This window comes from Cyprinus carpio, chromosome A2 (assembly GCF_018340385.1).
Source record: "Cyprinus carpio isolate SPL01 chromosome A2, ASM1834038v1, whole genome shotgun sequence".
In the NCBI taxonomy this organism is placed as follows: Eukaryota; Metazoa; Chordata; class Actinopteri; order Cypriniformes; family Cyprinidae; genus Cyprinus; species Cyprinus carpio.
Window position 1 is genome coordinate 19,314,908 of NC_056573.1, and position 18,242 is coordinate 19,333,149.

Consider the following 18,242-nt stretch of genomic DNA (forward strand, 5'->3'; position numbering starts at 1 on the left):
TTTTTTTTTTCCTCATTGAAAGTGTTTGTAGGAAGCCACACACACACAAACACACACATATAGTTTTGTAAAATTATTAAATGTCACATTGTTAAAGACTGCATTTGTTGACACTATAATGTTGTCAGTGTAAGCACTTATTGTGTGACTTTATTAAGCTGTGACATTCAATGTCCTTTTTTTCAAGTGAAAAACTTTAACTATGACACATTACAGAGTGTCAGTCACTTGTATAGTTTAGACATATTTAGTAAAAAGTAGAGTCCCGCTACTGTCGGTCATCCTAAGCGTTAGATGGCGATGCGGCGCCAATAATCTTTTGCGTCGTCAACATGTAACTTAAGATACAAGAAGCAGAACGCCGCTTCTGGCCAGTTATCTGAAACATGGCGCTGTCTAGTGTACTGCGGAGTGAGTCTGCGGATTTTGCAGATCACTTTAACCAGCCCTTTGCGCACGGTTGTGGCCCTAACCAGACGGATCTCGGCCTTGGAGCAGCACTGGATGAAAGTCTGAACTTCGCCGTGAAACCGCTGGATGAAGGGGATGAACCGGAGAGAAAAATCGAGTTTCTTCACGGCACGACCACCTTAGCATTCAAAGTGAGTTCGTTTAGCCAGCAGCTAACAGCATCTTGCCAGCTTAAAATCAGTTTACTCCACCTTACAATCAATATTGTCATATCCTAATAATTATGACACATTCAGAAGCTTGTGGCTTTTATAAATCTACCTAAATGTTTATGCAGTGTGTGTAATGGATAGAAAAAGGCTGAATGGAAAACTGACTAACGTTAGAGCAAGATAACTCACAATCGCTAATCACGCCAGTGTTTCCTTATTTAACTGGTTTATTTACGCACGTAGTACTTTTGACAAGTTTTTATTGTATGAATAGTGATATGCACTAATAAATGGATTAAATTAAGTTGTTTTGTCTATGACTCCTCAGTGGCAGCGCCCCATTTATTTCAGTCACAGTAACTGCAAACTTGTGTGTCATAAACATGATTAAAACGTGTTTATAGTGCTGCGAATTCTGTAAAACTCTGCATAAGTTTAAATGTGGGCTGATTACAGTATGAATTCATACAGAGTTCAGCTTTGCTCCAGAATGGCCAAAATGAAGAGAGAGAGAGAGAGAGAGAGATATGGCATATAATGACACAGCAAAATGTGCTTTTTCATTGTGGCCTATTGTCCAGTTGTTGTTTGTTCGTAAGTAGATGTTGTCAGAATCTTATGGAGAGAGAAATTACACATTTAATATACTTTTTAATTATAGTTCATAGATTTATTAGTAGAATAGAACTGAGTTTGTGTTACTGACAAATGTGTTATATAATCACGACTCTATAGCCGAACTGTTTACATGTTAAATCTAAGATTTACTCTAACTGCAGTTTATTGTCTTCAGTGGCATAATGTATATTCATTTGAGTGATTGGCACTAAATTGCTTTTTGATTTAATAGATTATTCCCAAGCATGTGCTAGTCTAATAGTTAAAACAAACAAATTATGACATGAAAATTAATTTCATCAAGTGTCATTTTATGTATATTTTAAGTCAATTATATTCTCCCAGATAATAGTGACGTGAAAACAGCAGACAGGACAGTATAATTCTGTTTTAGGTTTTTGAGAGAATTCCTATAATTGTATTTATTTATTTATTTTTGCTGCATTAAGACAAATGTCTGTATATGGCAACTTTTGAATGGCTCTCAATGGACAAAGATGTTTTATAGAACCAGATGGATTAGTTTCATAATCTGCCAGCTAATTGTACTACACTGTACCAAGCCTTGACTAATTAATTTATTTTTAGATTAAAAGACATTATGCATCAGCATTTTTTCATTTTCCATAGTACCAATAGTAATGAAATGTAAAAAAGTTGTCTTTTTCTCCATTAATATTAAGTTTGCAAGCTTCACCATCTTATTTCTGTCATCTCTCAGTTTCAGCATGGTGTCATTGTGGCTGTGGATTCCAGAGCGACAGCCGGCTCCTACATCGCTTCACAGACAGTGAAGAAGGTGATTGAAATCAACCCGTACCTGCTCGGCACCATGGCTGGAGGAGCTGCAGACTGCAGCTTCTGGGAGCGTCTGCTGGCTAGGCAGTGCCGCATCTATGAGCTGCGCAACAAAGAGCGCATTTCTGTGGCAGCGGCCTCCAAGCTACTGGCTAACATGGTGTATCAGTACAAAGGCATGGGCCTCAGCATGGGCACGATGGTCTGCGGCTGGGACAAAAGAGGACCAGGTAAATATCTTATGCTTGTGTTAAGCGGACAGTTCATCCGAAAATTTACTCACCCTTTAAGTTGTTCCAAACCTGAATGAATTTCTTTATTCTGCTAAGCACAAAAGAAGGTGTTTTGATAAATATTTGTACCCAAACTATTGATGGTAGTCATTGACATTTAATTTTTTTCCCTCCATACTATGGTAGTCAGTGGCAACCGTCAACTGTTTTGTTATTAACATTCTTCAAAATATCTTTTTTTTTTTTTTTTTTTTTTTTTTTAAATGATCAACAAAAGTAATAAACTCAATGTTTCCTTTATCCCTTTAAGTGGATTAAGAATTGATTAGACAAAGTTCTTCTAATTGGTCAGAAGCTTTATTGGGCCTTGTTGCATTTTGCCACATATATAACTTACATAAAACATGCTGGTAAAATAAATATGTATATAATTAATATAATTGCTTAAGTACTAAGCTTCTTAAAATAAAATTATATAATGCTTAAATAATATGTACAGATTTGTTATATATAGTAAAATATCATAGAAATGTGTATTGTAATTTATATGTTAATATAATTAAGTACTGCTTTTTTTTTTTTTTTTTTTGAAACTGCCAGAAATAAAGCTTTGGTATTATGATTTTGTTTTATTTTTATTATTCATCTTATTAAGATTTCAAAGAAAATAAAATAATTAATTAACATTAACATTATTGTAAATATTAAAATGTTATGTAAAAAGTTTCACAGCTATTCATACATTCTACCTGCTTTATATTCTCTTTTTAAAACTGACCTGTGAGCCCTGGGACCGGGGATTATGCTAATTACATATTTCATAATGCTATTTACAATAATATTTGCTTTTAATTAAAGGTGTTTTTCTGCTTTCAATTCCTTTCTGCTTCCATCAAAAGCGTTAATCAGAAACATTCCAGCTGTAATCTGTCTGTGTCTGCAATAGCTTTGTGATGTAAAAGAATGTCAAGGGACCTTTCTTTTCTTTTTTGCCATTTATGTTTTGACTGATTGCTGCAGTTGGCATGGGGGCAAATTATGTGATTATTTTCTCTACTGATTTGACCCTGCCTTTCTGCTGAAATAGCTTTGTAAAAATAGCTCTATAGCTTCCTGCCAGTCTCCACTCTCCAGCAGTTTTAATATGCAGCACCATGATTTGTTTTTTTAGATGAATCACAAACTTGCACATTAATGGACTCGCAAGACCTTTGCTTTTCTAGACCATGATTGATGTCCATTTTTCTTAATTGGACATTGCATTTAGATCTATAAGAGGCTTTTAATCTAATGACCTTAATGGTGAGCTCTGCCAATTTTCAGTTCATTTTGTTTCTTCCTAACATGAGGTGTGCAAGCCTAAATGAAGCAAAACTGACTGAGAAAGACGAAGATAAATTACTGCTACAAAATGGGTTCATAAGCATGAGTGTGCAGACCAGGGAGTTGTTTTAGACAATACCACCAGATGGCAACATAGCGCTCTCTGATAGTGATGCATCCCTCAATTGCAGACACTGGGGTGTTGTAACCGCTCTACATCACAGCCGATGTGTTTAAAGAGGCCCTGCACAGTGACACAGTAATGGGAAATCAATATGCCAGTGACTGTGGGCCAGGAGGGAGCAATACCATCAATCGGGTCACATGCAAAATCCCATCAGCTCGATCAATTGGGGTTTATGCGGTGACACACAACTAGCATTGTCCAATGTGCCGGTACTAGTATCGGTACCCTGTGGTAAATCTAAAAAAAAAAAAAAAACATCCTTTGCCTGGCAGGTAGTATGTGGTAAATCTTCCAATCACTTTAGCAAGTAATGATTGCTGTTAGAAGTTCAATAGCAGCACTGGCTGTTACAATGCATTGTGATTCAATTGAGAGGTAAATGTTGTGCAAATTAAATCAATCTTCATTAAAGTGACCACATTTACTCTGTTAACAATAGCCCTATTTAGTATTATCTGGGGACCTTCGAAATTACCCCCCCACTAGGGGTGTGCCGGTACTAGTATCGGTACCGAACGATTCCCAGGCAAATTCCAAATGGAAGTGATCATCCCTATCCACTTGGAGTGGGGACTTTGGAGTGAGCAGGGCACGTGCGTGCCATTATGTAGTCATTAGGAATGCACTTGGCAAAAGGAGCGACATAATTTCCTCATTATCTTCAGCTGGGACGTTCCCATGACAACGCAGCACGTGCCCCTCAACAGGTTTCGCTGATGGACACCGACATAAAAAATATACATTTTATATTTTATAAGTTTTATATATATTAGTTTTTATATATTATTATATTGCATATATTTTTTTAACCTTTTAAAATATAAAATGTATGTTTATTTGCAACAGTTATGCTAACAACAATGAAAAGACATTTATGATAGTAAAACAGTGCTGACGGACAGGGCTGGCCTGTGATTTTACTCGAATTTACTGACTTATCTGTCGGATACGATGTCAACTCACAGAGATGCCGATTCGCACGGGACTAATATTATCACAGGACCTCGGTGTTCGGTGAAAAATGGTAGGTCATTTGCAGGGGAATTTTTACTTTACAGATTACAGACATGGATGATTCGCACAGAATTAAGATCACAGACAACCTCCGCAATTATTACAAATGACTGGAGGTCACCAGGTAATACTAATCCCCTGTGAATAGGACTAATGTCTGGCACCCTTATTCCTGTGATAGTGTCTATTTGCTTTGAGGAATAAATTTGTTGATTTCAAATTTCTGTTGAGACCACCGTCGATGCCTCTGAGTTTTAGTCTGTGTGGTGTTAGGGCTGTGCTACAGATGCATTCTCTCTTTGCTGGTCGAGTTTTGTACTCTGGTATCAAAATTTGTGTCAAGTGATCTGATAACAAGTGGACAGAGCCAAATTCATGTAATTGTGGTCCAGTTTGTGATTCGATCACAGTGCCGCCCAAATGTTCTACTCCGAGTCGGTTAGCAGTTAAGCATTGAGCTAAACCAACAGTTTAAACAACATTTATATGAAAAACTTTAAAAACTATTGAAAATGAGAAATTCTGCTATAAACTGAAATAAAATAAGTTGAAGTACTAAAATTACTAATAGTAACTGGATAAATAAAACGCGTAGCAAAATTGCTAAAACTTAAACTAAAATTAAAAATGAAAACGTAAATATGCTAAAATAACACTGTTGCCAGATTGCATGATATGTAGTGGTTATATTTGCATTTACATTTATTCATTTAGCAGATGCTTTTATCCAAAGTGACTTACAGATACATGAAAAACATGAAGTGCTCGCAATACAAAGTTTCTGATATTGTTTAGAATGCTAGAATAAGGAAGGATTAAGGAAAAGTGAAAGCATCCCTAGTCATTTTATGCCTCTCTGTGACGGTTACATGAGATGCATGTTGAGACACAGGTGTTTACAAGCCCAACGTGACCCACTGGTCTAAAGTAATTCAAGTGTTTCATTAGTGATCTGGTTCCTGTTGAAACAACCGTTATGATCTGTAATCTCTTTCTGTATATTTCTACATTATACATTCATTTTGTATCTATTATAATTTGTACTCCGATAGCTACTTTGAAAGTATAGACAACATCTTTCCTGCCAGGAGCTGCAAATATCAGCAGGACTGCTATCTCTTAAAGACGTATGAAGCTCTTTCAACAGGCAGCAGCTTTTTATGTTGTGTGGACGTGGAATGCCAATGTGCATGCATGCTTAGACGTCTGTACACAGAGTTGCTTTGCTTTCTGAGCATCTGCTCTCATCAGTGGCACTCTTAACCAACCATAGCTGTGTGACAATCAGCAAAGCAGTCAGCCAATCACCTGTGTATGGTCCTTTCTTTTGTCTTGAAGTTGCCTTTGATACATGCAGACAGCCACACTTTTAGTCTAGCACATCTAACTGCCTGTCACCTTTGTGATGGAGTGCAAGGAGCCGGTGCTGTCGTAACATCCAGAGATCGCTCCCGCTTCAGCGCCTCTGCTTTACGAGGGCTCGCAAATTCAAGTGCCTCATTTTGTTCACCTTTACTTCCCCACCCTTTCTCAGCGACGCAGGTAGCATGCAACGTCCGTTGTGTGATAAAACGATCCCAGGTGTTGTACGTTAAAAAACATTCCAGTCTGCTGAAGTACCCTCGCACACCGCTCTTAATGAGAACCGGTGCCTTCGGGTGAAAGAGACGTCCTATTGCATTTTAACCTGTTTTTAGTCATCACACTTGGCTCTACAAAATGGTAAATTACCCTGCATATATTCAGGGTGCTGTAACGATTATCAGGTCGAGCTAACGATGCATACAATTCGCTTGTTAAAGACTTCTGTGCCTCACTTCCTAAGATTGTCCTGAAAATCTCTTTTTGTGCCTATGTCGGGTCCTTGAACTCTACTTAAGTTTTCAGAGTACAAAGGAATATTTTAGATTGCATTTTCAGTCCTAGTTATGTTCGAACTAGTCTGTTGTACCCAGACCTTTAGACTGATGGCAGAAAGTCTGGACCTTAGCAGCTTTCATTGGCCAAGGACCGCCCAAGAGGCTGTCTGACCAACATGTAAAGCAACCAGTCACGGATTGTTTTGTTCAGCATCATTTTTAGGGGCGTGACAATGTAAAGTGGTTGTTCCTACAATAACAGACTGGCATGCATCATTCAAGAACGATGTCTTTAGCCGTCAAGAGTCTATACAGTGTGCTTCACATACTTACAAAAATCCAGTGTTTAGTTGATCCTGATCATTGTCACAGTTGTAGACACGAGCTTTCTTCATCCTTGAGGGGGTTTGGTGTGACATTTGCTGAAAATTTACTCACCACCAAGCTATCCAAGTTGCAGATGAGTTTTATTCATCAGAACAGATTTGGAGAAATTGAAGCATTACATCACTTGCTCATCAGTGGATCTTCTGCAGTGAATGGGTGCCGCCAAATTGAGAGTCCAAACAGCTGATAAAAACATCACAATAATCCACAACAAACATAATGTGTTTGTAAGAAACAAATTATTTACATTTACATTTAATCATTTAGTAGACGCTTTTATCCAAAGCGACTTAAAAATGAGGAGAACAGTAGAAGCAATCAGACCAACAAGAGAGCAACAATATACTAGTGCTGTGACAAGTCTCAGTTAGTCTAGCACAGTACACATAGCGAGTTGTTGTTTTTTTTTTTTTTAAAATAGAATAGGTTTTTTTTTTTTTTTTTAAATGAGTGAATAGAATAGGTAAGTGCTAGTATTAATTGGTCAGGTGCTGGTGAAAAAGATGCGTCTTTAGACATTTTTTGAAAATGGTTAAAGACTCAGCTGCTCGAATTGAGGCAGGTTGTTTCACCAGCTGGAAACAGTCCAGGAAAACAGAAACTTTACCTTTAAGGCGTTTTACCTTTAAACCAACACTTCTGGCCAAAATACCAGTTCGTAATTCATAATAATGCTCCATCAGTGAACAGGTCCATCCCCTGTTGTCCTCTCACATAAAAATCCACTCATATTTTAGTTTGAAGCAACGGTTTGAAGTGAAAAATGTCTTAATGATGAAACAGCTTTTCGCTTCATAAGACATTAATTGATGGATTGATTGATGGACTCGTGTTGTGGATTATAGGGATGTTTTTAATAGCTGTTCAAACTCTGAGGGGAAAAACTCTTGGCAAAGAAAAGTTGCGTTTTTTTATCTATACTCAGCGGTGTTCAAATGTTGTTTCAGACTCCAGCGACTTTCGTTGTGTGAACAAAAACAGTTGAAAATTTCAATTCCTTTTGTGTTCCAAAAAGTGAGTAAATGATGACAATTCATTTTTGGGTGAGCTATCCGGTTATCAGTCCATCTGCAGCCTAATTCTGCTGGCGCACAGATGGGCACATAGTCACCATTACTGTAGGAGTGAATTTCGTCATTGCGCGGCCTCATGGACACTTGAAACCTTGAGGTGATCTGCTGCTGGACCAGACAGTGACCCACCAGTTCACCGATTGTGATCTATATCGTCCATCATGTTTGGTGAGAGGTCAGATCTTCAGGTTTAGATCAATAATTAATTCTGTTGTTTTTGGAGCGATCAATAGCATAGCACCTCAGGCAGTGCCCCAGGGTGGATGCTGTGTTTGCCCGTGCCTGGTCAGCAGCTTGTTATCTTACTGAATATTAGCTAAATGTAAGCTCTCCTTCTGTAACCTGTAGCTCTTTCATGCTGAAGCCCCTAGGTACCCCCAATACCAAACTCCCTCTACCAAACATCCGGCTGTCAGAAAAAATAGTCAACAAACCTTTCCCATGATTCCTCTTCTCACATGTACTCACCAAGATGGATTTGACCTTGTATTGTTCAGAACATTATTTATAACCTTGTGTTCATAACATAACATCGATCTACTGAATTCTCTCTGAAGGGTTTAGCTTTTTTTTTTTTTTTTTAACGCTTTTATCTTCCATGGGGGCGGCTGCCTTTTTAACACAGCAGGACGTAAAGCAGTGCTGATGGTCTCTTTCTTCCTCTTCCTTCTGCTTTCCTCTGAATGCAGGGCTCTACTACGTGGACTCAGAGGGCAACCGAGTGTGTGGAGACCTGTTCGCAGTTGGTTCGGGATCCATGTACGCCTACGGTGTCGTTGACAGCGGCCTTCGCTACGACATGACTGTAGAAGAAGCATGCGACCTGGGCCGCCGCGCCATCTACCAAGCTACTTACCGTGACGCCTACAGCGGAGGCCAAGTCAACCTCTACCGCGTCCACAGTGATGGCTGGGAAAGGGTCTCGCAGGAAGACGTGCTTCAACTGCACCATAAATACCAGAGCGAGAAAGCATAGAAGGAGGGATTGGGAGGAGAAAAGGGATGAGGGGAAAGGCCACAGCGGTAGCTGGGTTTCAAAAGGAAAGATGAGGAATGAATTGCAGATTAGTGATATAATCTGAAAGGCACTTCGGTTAACTTAATGAAATCAAATCTGCTTAGTTAAGTTAATGCCAACTCTTTTGTAAGAGCTGGTTCTTCTGCACATGAGAACACGAGCAAGGCTATCTCTCTCCCTCTCTCTTTCTCTCTTCCTCTCATCTCTTGAAGTTAGACCAGTTTCCGTTATTTTTCTCACGTATATTATTTGTCGAGTTTTCAACCAGTTTCCTTAGCATTACAACCCCACCCATAGCAGTTTCACTTGTTGTTTGTGATTATAAAATAAGGGGGTGCTGTATCCCAGTGGACAGCGTGACGAGCCAAAACTCCAGTTGGCCAGCTCTCATTGAGTGGGTGTGGACTTCTGTTCTTCTCATCTCACATGTATCTGCAGTTACCACAGTTACTAAACCTGCTCTCAATAAACCTCTGATTTTTGCTATTTAAGTGGTATTTTTTTCTCTTTGATCCTGATGTATTGGTTGGTAAGTGTTTTGACAGGTGTTTACAAGTTTGTACAGTGGCCCCAAAATGTATTTGGAATCTTAAGTCAGACTTGATGTTTGAATGCCATTGCATTAGATAACAAAATATCAAACCAGCTGCATCTGCACAGTGCCAGGAGATTTTCTTAGAACTACGTTTCTTGTCCATTTTTGCAGTTCATTTTAGGTAGATTTTTTTCTTAGTTTCATAGATAGACGGATAGAATAATTTAATGTTAAAACTACAGCAGAAATACCAGAGGCAATATATTAGGCCATATAGTTTATTCACATGTTACATCAAATATTGTGCTGAGTTGACAGCTGTCTTAAATTTCAACAGTATATTTGTTGTATTATAATTTAGAATACTTCTTTTTGGGAAACTGGAGAAATTGTGCTTGTGCTATTTTTTTATTAACTGTCACTTGGTTTGATATTTTATCAAACTAGGGCTGTCAATTAAATTGTGATTAATTATAAACACAAATCTGTTGGCAAATATTAACGCAATTAATCGTGCCCCCTGACCCGTATGTAAATTCCTTAAGGGATTTTCCTACTTTGGGACCAATTGAAGCATGTTTTTGCCTCAATGTCATGTCTTGGAATTTATCAATATTTTCTGTGAAAACCCACCAAATTAACATTTTTGCTCTTTAATGGGAATATATATACACACTGCCATTCAAACGTTTGGGATCAGTAAGATAAGTTTCTTATGCTCATTGAGCCTGTATTTGTTTGAAATTTGATTTGACAATATATTCCACTGTCCACTGTTTTTTTTTTTTTTTTTTTTTTAAAGAAAAAATACTTTTATTTAGCAAGTGTGTGTTAAATTTAAAAAAAAGTGAGAGTAAAGACAAATATTGTTAGAAAAGATTATTATTTTGAAAAAAATGAAGGTTCCAAAAAATATTAAGCAGCACTACTGTTTCAACATTGATAATAAATCAACATATTAGAATGATTTCTGAAGTATCATGTGACACTGAAGACTGGAGTATTGGCTGATGAAAATTAAGCTTTTCATCACAGAAATAAATTATATTTTAAAATGCATTAAAATAAAAAAAAATATTTTAAATTGTAATAATATTTCACACTCTTACTGTTTTTTTCCCCGTGTTTTTGATCAAATAAATGCATGCGCATAAGAGACTTCTCTAAAAACACCATTAAAAATAATAATAATCCCAAATTTTTGAACGGCACTGTATATAAATTATGAACAAATTATTTAATTTTTTTAATTGACAGCTTATATCTAATGCAGTGCCATTCATACATTTGTGTCCAACTACATTTTGTGTGCTCTGAATTCTGGTTTAATTTCTACTTTCTACATTTTTAATGTCAGCTCAGATGTTTTTTTTTTTTTTTTTTTTTTAAACAATTTTTTGTAATGTGATTCATTTTTGATCATCTTGTCCAGTTGTCTCCATCAGCACAGGAACTCTGAATATTTTCCTCTTCACTTTTGCCCGAGGCCCCGAATTAAGTGTCTTACTTTTTCCTTCCTCTTGCCACTGCTTCGTAATAGTATTTTAGAGATGCAAATAGTGCATTGTGTCTTTGTCTGCATCAGTCTTGTCTTGTGGGCTATTAGTGCTTGCACTTGCTGAACTGAAGTAAACAATCTCTAACACCTTAAGCTGACAGGGAAAATAGTTATAGTATTTTGTGCTGTTCTCCAATTGTCCTCTGGCTTTCGGGTCTATGGACTTAGTCCTTGGATGCCTTTTTTTTAATTAGAGAGGGAATTTATTTCAGATTTTCATTTCAGCACACCTAGTTTCCCAACATCAAAGGTGCTCTATCACATTGTTTTACAATGCAAGGGTTCTTTGTAGCCCCCCTCAGTAGTTTTATAGCTGAAAATAAACACTAATAAAGGCTATGGGACGATGTGATGGCCCTGAGCCCCAGTGATTGTTAAAAACTAGTTTCACAGGTGGCTAGTTAGCAGATGGAAAGCAAATGGGATTCCAATAAATGTAAATGGGGAGTTCTTCTCCATTACTTTGTTTGAAGAAAATGAAGAGATGAGAGAGTTGCTTACAACATGACTACAAATCACATTTGCTAATCATGTTTTTGAAGTCATTTAGTTGCAGAACATCTGCAGCATCGAAATGAAATGAGATGTCGGGCAGGTCACTCTTGAATTTTGAGTACTCATCAACTATCTTTAATTATGCGTTAATGGTTTGATTTTAGAAAGTGCAATTCTCAGGTTATAGCAAAATATTGTTGTTGGATGCATTGCAATGGGAGAAGCACTGGTTAGCCTTGATGACCCAGTTACCATTTGTCTCTCTCATGAGTAATTTGTATGAACCTCCACTTCAAGGTTTAAAAATGTAGCAAGAGCTACTTGAATTTCAATAGCAGCGTGCGTGCCGGTGATATTTATGGATCATCTTCACACTATTTGTCCTGTGATTCAACAAGCATTGTGATACAATCCACGTAACTCTGCAGTGATTTGGATAGTCAAACTGTATCTTAACCAAAGCCAAAACTGAAGAATATGATTGTGTGAGAGACCAGCTGGTTAGTTTGTTAGGTGCCAGCGAGATGATTTTCACAGTGTCAAAAAATAACCCCAGTGCACCCACGTGCCACCATCTGTCAGGTGGCCATAGTATACATGATACATCTCTCTTGTTTTAATTTGATCTGCTCAGAATTAAATTTGTTTGAATTTCACAGAATGTGCCCTGATGATAAAACAACTTAGACCGGCTTAAGATGGTTTGCTTTTGTTAGATGATCTCCAAGCCTGATCAGGCTGCTCATATTAGAGCGGGATGTAGCATTTTACAGCAGAATCGTCTGGGAGACCAGCTTAGACCAGCAAATCATCTCCCCTCTACTAATACAGTAATTTTTTAAACACTTTGTGAAATTGTTTCAGGTTTTCTTGATCTATTATTTGGTGAGATGATCATCTAAACCAACTAAGACCAGCTTAAACCTTCTACAGTCAGCAAACTTTCAAAGTAGTCAGACTCGCATGGTCAGGTCTTCATGCTGGTCTGTTGGCAGATTTGAGACACTTTTTAGATATTCACTGTGCTAATCTTAAATCAGCTAATCTATAAATTTAGAAAATCATCTTGGTCTGGTTTAAGCAGGTTTTTGCAGGTTAGACCATTTTATGCCAGCTAAGTCCATCAAGCTGATCTAAGATGTTTTTCATCAACATTGTCAGGTTCTGTCTCAAAACGTGTTGCGGGTTTCTCTTCAAGGAAAATGTAATTCTGGAAGATGTAAACACAGATCAAAGAGAAAAATACAGTGAGACGTGGTGTTAGTGTGTGGTTGGCATTTTGGATTTAATGTACGAAAATTAAACGGTTTTCCCCAACTTTCACAGCTGTTCCGGCTCGAAAACAAATGAGAGGTCAATTTGGCAGGAAATCACTCTCGGTGCGATGCAGTGTCCACCTAAAGACTCTCGTGGCTTTGTGTAATCAGCGTGCTTCAGTCCTTGAGCTCGCGCCTCGTGTAATTGCGTTTGCTGCCACTCGCGCATCCTTCTCTCTCCCCCTGCGCGCGAGGAGGCTGCCGCTCTCGCCTCGTGGTGAGAGATGCCGTTTTTCATTTCTCTGCACGCGACGGACACGCTCTTGTCATTCCTGTTGCGTGTCCCATTCGCTCCCTCCTCGTTTCTTCTCCTTCCGTTTCATTATAATGTTTCATTAATTGCGGTTGTGCTCATTAATTCCAATGAAAAGGCGTTTAAAAATAAACCTTGCATGATCAGGCGACCTTGGGCCAAACTCCCTGAAATTTCTGTAACGCACATATGGCCAGTGTCCTGCATGGGGCTTCAGTCATCCCGTATTTTATCTCACTCTCCTCAAAGTATCTCTCTCTCTCTCTCTCTCTCTCTCTCTCTCTCTCTCTCTCTCTCTCTCTGTCTTTTGTGCACAAATTCCACGAGTTTCTGATTCTGTCACTGTTTCAGTGTCACTTAAATTATCCTTGATCTTGTTGCATGCTCTTATGCATTGTAAGAAAGTTACAATGCATTAGATGTACTGTAAGAAAGTTATTTTCTTTGGCCACGAGAATAACAATTCTTAGAGTTGATATGAAATTTTGAATGTTCGCTGAACGGACAGATTAGTTAATTGTAATATAAATTATGCTGCAGTTACTACTGGCAGCTGATATAAATAATTATAATCCATTTTCATTAATTGTAATTATTTATATACATTTCCTTTTTGAGCTAATTTGCTGAAGATTGTGGTTAACCAAACAGATGTTGGTCCCCACTGACTTTCTTATTATATGGGAAAAAATACTATGGAAGTCAACATTCTTCAAAATATCTTCTTTTGTGTTCAGCAGAAAAAAATTATTTCAAGTTTGGAACGACTTGAGGATGAGTAAATGATGACAGATTTTTCATTTTTAGGTAATCCCTTTTGACACCAGATCCCAAACTATTTAACTGCTATAGAGAGAGACCCCACACTTATGAATGTATGTGTGTGTATAAATTATCTAGACTACATATTTAATATATGGACTGCATACATTGAATATTGACAATAGAATCATTGATTCCAAAATGAAATATGTATTTTAAAATGTAATGTATATGCTCCTTATAGCAGACAGAAGCAGACACATTGTGATTGATGGTCAAGCTTAATACCTGTGAAATAGTGTTTGGTGATGGAGGTTTCCGATGATAATGATAAAGAAGCTGTAAAAAGATCCATCATTAGTCATTACCTGTCTTCTGAGTGGCTATTAAGACACAAGCTGTTCACCTCTGTTCATGTCTGTTTGTTTTGTTATCAGTGTCTCTGTTTCAAGTGGTGCGGTGGCTCTGGGAGGGATACGGTGAGGCGGGCGATGCTGCTGTCAGAGGAGCAGCCTTTAAAGACTGATGTTTGTGGCTGTGGTCACTTTGCTTTTGTATATTTTTGTTCCTTTGCTCTTTGTGTCCTTTTGAACATGCCCCACAGACACGACCAGCAAAAAAGCCCTTTATTGCTTTTCACAGCGGGTCACAGAGTATGCAGCTCTGTGCATCAAGCTAAATCGCATAGGCTGGTTGGTGGGACAGGAATGGTGTGGTGTTTTGCTGCCAGCTATAGAAAGTAACCCACTTAGCAAAACACCACTACTACGTATATTGCTATACTTCCTTTGTAGATTGAGTGTATCTGATGAAAGTATATACACTCAATATAATCAGTTTTTAAGTTATTTGTAAATACATTTTTTTCATGTTAATCTTTCTTTCTCAGGCTCGAAACACCCTATGCAACTATCATGTCAGAACATTTTAAAGAGAGTCTTGCTGTATCAGCAACCATACACACCTCTTATGATTTCTTTTCTTCTTTTGCTTATTTACAGAGCTATAAATATGTATTTAATCTTGCAAGAAGTCAGTTTCTGCAGTCTCTGTTGTGACTCTGATATAAGTCGGTTCTCTCAGTATTAGTGCAATTTCATTTCAGCTGGACAGATTTAGTCTCGTGAATCTAGTTACCTTCTAAACTTGTTTTGTTGCTTTCAAAAGCAGTTACTTTTCCACAAAGGCAATAGATGTAATTGGTGACACAATGAATTTTTCTCTGGTGTCCGCTGAGAAATATAAATTTGATCTGATATGTAACATTCAGTGAGAAGATGCAATGAAAAAGAAAATCAGAATGGGGGCAAAAGCCCTGTTGCACCTGGTATTAAAATGTGATTTTTGGTAGATCACATCACATTCCCTTTTACACCTGCTGTTTTATTCCATTGCTTTTTGTCAACTTTCGACCACTTTCCTGATTTTTTTGAGGGGAGGGACTATCGGCGGCTTTATACATGGGCTTTTTCTGATCATTCAATCAGAGCACTGTAATTCATAAAATAGTTAAAATAGTCTACCTCAATTATACCACATGTGGTTTAACAGACATTTGAAGGCAACTCTGCCCCGCCACACCCTTAAAGTTGGCATAAAATAGAAATTCACCCTATCTATCGCCCTATGAATTATCTATGCTTATGTTACATTTTTTTTGACAGACGTAATGACAGACTCTGCTGACGTATACCAAATCTCTCCAGTCATTAATTTCACGTAAACCATAGCCATTTCTTACAAACAACATTATAAGCTCGCAGTCATTTCTGGATAATCTCTTTCACTCAGATGTATGAAATTATATGTCACTATCTGTTACATTGCAAGCCTGAAGGGCTGTCAAAGTGATTTATCGCATCCCAAATAAAAGTTTATTTTCACAAAATATATGTGTGTGTACTGTATATATTTATATGTTCATTATATTTAAATACACATACATACATGTATATATTTAAGAAATATATGTATATATTTATATATAATATAAACCATACATACATATGAATATAATATAGGCTATATAATATATATACATTTCTTAAATATATACATTTCATACTTCATGGGTATAAGAATCACTCCTCTTTAAAATAATCACATTTTGTTGCTTTGCAGCCTGAAAAGAAGATGGAAACTGTTTTTCTTTTATCCAGATGTATTTACTCAGTGCATCTTATAACATCCAAGTGAAAGATAAAATATCCAAAAAAATAAGAAATAAAAAAACAAAATAAAAACCAGAATAACTGAGTTGGAAAAAGGATCACCCCTCATAAAAATGACTATATATAATAACTCAATCAGGTGTAGCTAATCACCTTCCTAATAGCACATGAAGCCATTTGACTTTTAACTGAAAAGAGATTTCCTGGAGCATTTCAGTCCATAACTGAAGCAAACAATCAACTATAGGTGGCAAGGCTGTCAAAAGATGAAATTATGACAAAGAGTGGTCATTGTGTGCATGTGACAACAATATCACAAATTCTCCACAAATGTGGCTTGTATGGAAAAAGCCACTCCTCAAGAAAGGCCACATGCAGTCACGACTGAGCTTCACCAGAACACACCTTGAAGAAGCTCTCGCTCTGGTCGATGTGTGCGCAGGTACGCTCTTCCAGGAGAAATGCCCATATAAGGAGTTCCACCCTCGTCTACGTCATGAAGAGCCACGATTGAAAAAAAAAAAAACTCTCTGAAACTTGTATGACCCCGGAAGTAAGATTTTTGGCACAGAAATACTCCGTCATACGTCCAATTTGTTTTTTGAAACTTTGTCCATGCATAGCATGAGAATCTAATTCTTTAACAGTGTAAACAACTCTGAATGCATGAAACAGCATTGTACTCCCCCTTTAAAGCAAAAAGTCAATCAGATACAGCTGGATAAAACAAAAACTCTGTCCGTCTTCATTTCAGGCTAATGTCTGACCAAAGTCTGATGTATCGTATTTGACACAAACATATTAAAAAGATTTTTCTAAGAAGGATTCATGAATAATCAATAAACATAAGTTTCTTCAGTCCAAAAAGTGTTAATCTTGAAATATTACCAACAATATAAAAGTTTTAAGAATACTCCCTTTTACTTGCTGAAAAAGCATAAACTATCAAAGTAAACAAAGACAAAGTAAGGCATGTATAGATACAATATAGTTACAGTAGCAAAGTTTTGATCATATTGCTAATTTAGAGGCCTTAGATCAGGGGTGCCCAACCCTGCTCCTGGCGATCGACTGTCCTGCAAAGTTCAGCTCCAACCCAAATCAAACACACCTGAAGCAACTAATTAAGGTCTTCAGGCTCACTCAAAAATTAAAGGCAGGTGAGTTTGATTAGGGCTGAAGCTAAACAATGCAGGACAGTCGATCGCCAGGAGCAGGGTTGGGCTCCCCTGCCTTAGATATTTACATATGAAATATGATGCAGTAGGCTTTGCAGGGTTAAATACTGAAGTTTGTGGTTGTTACATTTGTGTATGTTCAGTACAGCGGCACCATTTGCTTGGTCAATCGTTCATGTCTGTGTACTTCCACAGAGTGCATTTCTTCCGCTAGTTCGGATAGTTTAACATCTTTGTGGCTGCTGTGACAGGGCTGTTAGATATGCAGAAGCAGCCTCCTGCTCACCTAAGGCCCGAGTCTCTGAGGTGTGAAGTCCTCTCCTTTCCTGTAGTTTCCTACTTAATCTCCCCCGAGCGCCTGTCTCATCGGCCATCTCCTCTGTGCTCCTGTTCAGGCTAATCAATGCCTCAACCCTCCTCACGGCGGTGGAGGACTAGCCTTAATTAAGGCCCTCCAGCTCGTTACTCAAGCCATTCCCCTCTGCTGCAGGCCTTTCCACCGTAGCTGCACTTGTAATTCTCCTGGCCCGGCACATGAGGGTAATGAGAAGGAATGCGTTGGGCCTGCCAACACTGATGGATGATCTAGTGGGCAGGACATCATCATTGACAAGATGGTGATTGACAGCCGCTGGACAGGATTGGGTATAATTGACAGATCTAGTAGTGGATTGTGTGAAAGTTAGTAGTAATGGACAGGATGGGATGGGTGTAGAATTTCGGAAGAATGACAAGGTCAATGGATCACGGGTGAGAAGATTAGATTCATATGGTTATAATTCCATGTCAGCTAGTGTGGAAATGAATAGATCATGTAATGGAAATCAACTGTCTTTGTATA

The 18,242-nt window shown here is 37.9% G+C and overlaps 1 protein-coding gene across 1 annotated transcript; it reads left to right on the forward strand.

Moving 5' to 3' along the window:
• The first annotated feature begins 349 nt into the window (after window positions 1-349).
• Window positions 350-9,619, forward strand: LOC109067820 (proteasome subunit beta type-5-like). The gene is made up of 3 exons (XM_042777492.1): window positions 350-602; window positions 1,963-2,269; window positions 8,805-9,619. Exons 1-3 carry the CDS (start codon window positions 387-389, stop codon window positions 9,089-9,091), a joined length of 810 nt encoding a protein of 269 aa, XP_042633426.1. The 5' UTR covers window positions 350-386; the 3' UTR covers window positions 9,092-9,619.
• The last annotated feature ends 8,623 nt before the right edge of the window (window positions 9,620-18,242 follow it).